Consider the following 4,117-nt stretch of genomic DNA (forward strand, 5'->3'; position numbering starts at 1 on the left):
CCAGCTCGTTGTTTTACGTCTCATCTACAGGACACCTGCAGTCAGGGAGTTTAGGAGACCCTGGATAAGAGAAACAGAAGAGAGAGTTTGTTACAGCAGAAGAAGAACGGTGACGTGGAGGTCCATCCACACGACAGCAGCTTCCTGTTTCCTGTGTGTGTATCTTTATTTAAACAGCCTCATAATAAACATGATCTCACACTGTTTCCATAAAGATTCATTCAGGAAGCCGAACAGAAGCAGAACAGAGACCGAATCAGTTTAAACAGCTGAAACAAACATTTCTAATGTGAAAACCTCTCCTCTTCTTCTTCTTCTTCTTCTTCTTCTTCTTCTCCTCCTCCTCCACAGTGTACAGGTCAGCTATCCAGAGCAGCAGGTGGCCTCCAACTCCCAGAATGCCCGAGCAGAGTAACGACTATCGGGTGGTGGTGTTTGGAGCCGGCGGGGTGGGGAAGAGCTCGCTGGTGCTTCGGTTCGTCAAAGGCACCTTCAGAGACACCTACATCCCCACTGTGGAGGACACGTACAGACAGGCAGGACCCAACGCTGTTTTTAAGATCCACCGTCAAACCCTCTGACGGCTGATCATTATTGATCGGACCTGTTTTCTTTCTGCAGGTGATCAGCTGTGATAAGAGCGTCTGCACGCTGCAGATCACCGACACAACAGGAAGCCACCAGTTTCCCGCCATGCAGCGCCTCTCCATCTCCAAGGGCCACGCCTTCATCCTGGTCTACTCCATCACCAGCCGCCAGTCACTGGAGGAGCTCAAACCCATTTACCAGCAGGTCCCAGCCCTCCCATGTCTGACGGCAGCCTCAGGCTTTAAACACATGATAATTCAGAGCAGTGTATTAGCTTGTGTGTGCTTAGCTAACGTTAGCTTACATGAGCTAACACAATGTTAGCTTGTGTGTGCCTGGCTAACCTGGTCCTGTGTCCCTCCAGGTTCTGGCCATCAAAGGCACCGTGGAGTCCATTCCCATCATGCTCGTGGGCAACAAAAGCGACGAGACGGCGCAGCGCGAGCTGGACATGAAGGAGGGCGAGGCCCAGGCCGCCGCCTGGAAGTGTGCCTTCATGGAGACGTCGGCCAAGACGAACTCCAACGTGAAGGAACTATTCCAGGAGCTGCTGGCGCTGGAGAAGAAGAGGGACATGAGCCTGAGCATCGACGGCAAGCGCTCGGGAAAACAGAAACGAGCCGACAAGCTCAAGGGGAAGTGCAGCGTCATGTAGAGCCGACGGTGGAGGCGGACTCGCTGTAGAGATGCGGGAGGGGGGAGGGGGAGTCCGTTGATGAGACCCCCCCCCCTCGTCCCTCCCCAGCTCTACCTGACGGAGGACATTAGGTCTTTACCTTCGGTGGTCCTCGTCCTCCTCCGTCTGCCTGAACACTGAAGCCCAGAGGAACAAAACCAGGAGGCCGGCAGACACTTTTAAACATGTAACCAACCAGCTAGCTGCTGCTACCGTTAGCCGCCACGATGAAGGAACTCCACCGACTCATCGAGCTCCTGCCTGGAGAAGGTTCAGAAGAACTGACAGAAACAGTACATTTCTAGTCCAGCTCCAGTTTGTTTCAGCAGCTCCTACAATTCCCAGGATTCATTGCAAACGCTGACATGTAGTTCTGTACAGACCTGTCCAGCACCTGACCCAGCCTGAGCGCTCTACATTAGCTTTATTTAATCTGGTACGTTGGACTCACACTCTGCACGTGTGTCCTGTTAGCTACACGAGTGGATCCAAGGATCCATACTGAGACCTGGATCCAGCATCGGAGCCGCCGGGCTTCATGAAGCCACAGTTAGACTTCCCGGGAATAGAAGTACCCAGATCCTCATCATTGCCTCATAGAGCATGGTGTACTATAGCCTCAGGCCTGCTCAGCTGGCTAACTTCCTGTTAGCACCCCGCTAACTTCCTGTTAGCACCCCGCTAACTTCCTGTTAGCCCCCCCTAACTGGAATGGTGATGAAATTATTTAATCCTTCGGCTCTTCTAGACTTTCCGAATGTTCTCGGACTGAATGGATCAAACTCTGAAGGAGAAATGAGTCGTTTCACAGGTTGAGCCTGTGGACATAAAGTCTTTTGGGCCCAACTGTAGTAATCACACAGTTTGGCCATGATGATGTAAAAGTGGCTTCAGAGCCTGGATACTGTCCTGGGGGGGCTGGTGGACGCCACAGTGGACTGTATGCATCACAGACACGCTCCACACAAGATGGATGCACCGTTACAGTCACAGGACTCATCTTCGACAGAATGCAAAGACAGAAAAACTGTCCTTATGCACAAGCTTCTTCTTCTTCTTCTTCTTCTTCTTGATGTTTATGCATATTTTGACGACAAACCCTCAGTTTCTATAAATAATATAATGTATAGTAGAAATGAACCTGCACCCACAGGACTGTTAGCTCGCTCGGCTAACCGAACACACTGGGTTCACTGTCGGCCGGTCCAGAGGGGACGTCCAAGACACCCAGACCTGAACCCAGACCTGAACCCAACCAGGGACCAAAGCTTTACCCCTAACTCAGGTTGGGCAGTGCCCCCTAGTGGAGGAGGGGAGCATGTGTTTCATATTTGAAATCTGCTCAGGATTGTTGACTTTTCCCCACTTATTGATCAGATGGAACCATTAATCAGCTGCAGATGAGGCTGAAAACCAGTGAAGTGTTCCTTTATCTAGTAAGACGACCTTCCTCCGTCACGCTCTTCTTGGTGGTTGTGAACAACAGGATGTTTTCTGCTCTCCAACATGGCGGCTGGCGGTCCTCAGCCGCCCCCCAGGTGGACTGAGTGCAGTGTGGAAACAACAGACGCTGTCGTGTTGAAGCATCAGGAGGCTCCAGAAGGATTCGATGACTTTCATAAGCACAAGCCGGCCTTTCGCCCCGTCCTCACCTCCGGGAGACGTGCTGCACACAACATCTGCTAGCATGGACAGCTAGCTGCTGGCGCCCCGGCATGCAGCTGTACAAACTGTACATATGATTTAAAGGTACAGTCCGAGGTTTTGGGAATCATCTCCAGAGTCGAGACGTTTCAGAGAGGTCCAGGATGTGTTTAGCCTAGCTTAGCATAGAGACTGGGAACAAAAGGGGAGCTGCTAGCCTAGCTCTGTCACAAGAGAGAAAATCCACCTTTCAACAGCTTCTTTTCTTTAGACTGCACATAAAGATGGAGGCTAGAGTCAGCTGTCAATCATCATGTCACACGCCCACTTTATAGCATCAAATAACTCATTTAAACCAAACTGATCAGAATCATTAACCCTTCAAGAACCACTGAAAATCACAAACATCATCTTTGGGAAACATTTTTTGGCGTCTGCTTTGAGTTCTTAGTTTGGCCCACGTGGAAGATCCAGACATTTTAGTCTGGCTGTGATGTACTCCATCTTTATGTTCGGTCAATGATCCTTCTGATGTTCGTGTTGCTACATGAAGCTAAACGACCCCAGAATGACCTGGAATCTTTTATGGGATTTGTGAGTGAAAGGTTTTAAAGGTGTAGCATTAAAAAGGTGAAGTCTGGAGAGCGATCGTTGATCATTTGTGCTAAACTGCTGCCGGGGACTAGCGGCTAACATTAGCCGCTAACAGCTGTTTGTTTCCTGTTGCAGGGACACTGGACTTTATGTGAGCTCACTCAGAACTTCACCTTTAAGACGTCCCTGAATTTTCAGCTTTAGATGAGAAGACGTAGAAAATGGTTTCTAAAAAGGTTGACATTCATAAATGGCTTTCATGTACTTGGTCAGTTTTAAGGTCAACTTTAACTTGAACTCCAGGTGTTTCCAGGTGTTTCCAGGTGTTTCCAGGTGTTTCCAGAGTTCTCGTGTCTGCAGGGAAGCTGTGTGGAGTCTGGCTATGTCCTCAAGAAGGAGAAGACTATCAATCAGTCAATCAGTCAAATTATTTATATAGCACCTTTCAAAGTAATTAAAAGTTTTACAATCAATTGACTAATGGACCAAAAGAGTAAGATGAGAATAAAAGACAGGTAATAATAAAAAGATAACCAGCAATAAGAGTAACAGTAAAAATAAAACGCTACAGAAAATAAATATTACTGCAAAATAGTGAAACACTGATAAAACAAA

At 48.7% G+C, this 4,117-nt stretch overlaps 1 protein-coding gene across 1 annotated transcript; it reads left to right on the top strand.

The window, feature by feature from the left end:
- Positions 1–359: 359 nt before the first annotated feature.
- diras1a (DIRAS family, GTP-binding RAS-like 1a) lies at positions 360–1,243 on the top strand. Its single transcript, XM_070832813.1, has 3 exons — positions 360–536; positions 622–792; positions 953–1,243. Exons 1-3 carry the CDS (start codon positions 399–401, stop codon positions 1,241–1,243), a joined length of 600 nt encoding a protein of 199 aa, XP_070688914.1. The 5' UTR covers positions 360–398.
- Positions 1,244–4,117: the final 2,874 nt, after the last annotated feature.

Source organism: Pempheris klunzingeri, chromosome 6 (genome assembly GCF_042242105.1).
Source record: "Pempheris klunzingeri isolate RE-2024b chromosome 6, fPemKlu1.hap1, whole genome shotgun sequence".
Classification (NCBI taxonomy): Eukaryota; Metazoa; Chordata; class Actinopteri; order Acropomatiformes; family Pempheridae; genus Pempheris; species Pempheris klunzingeri.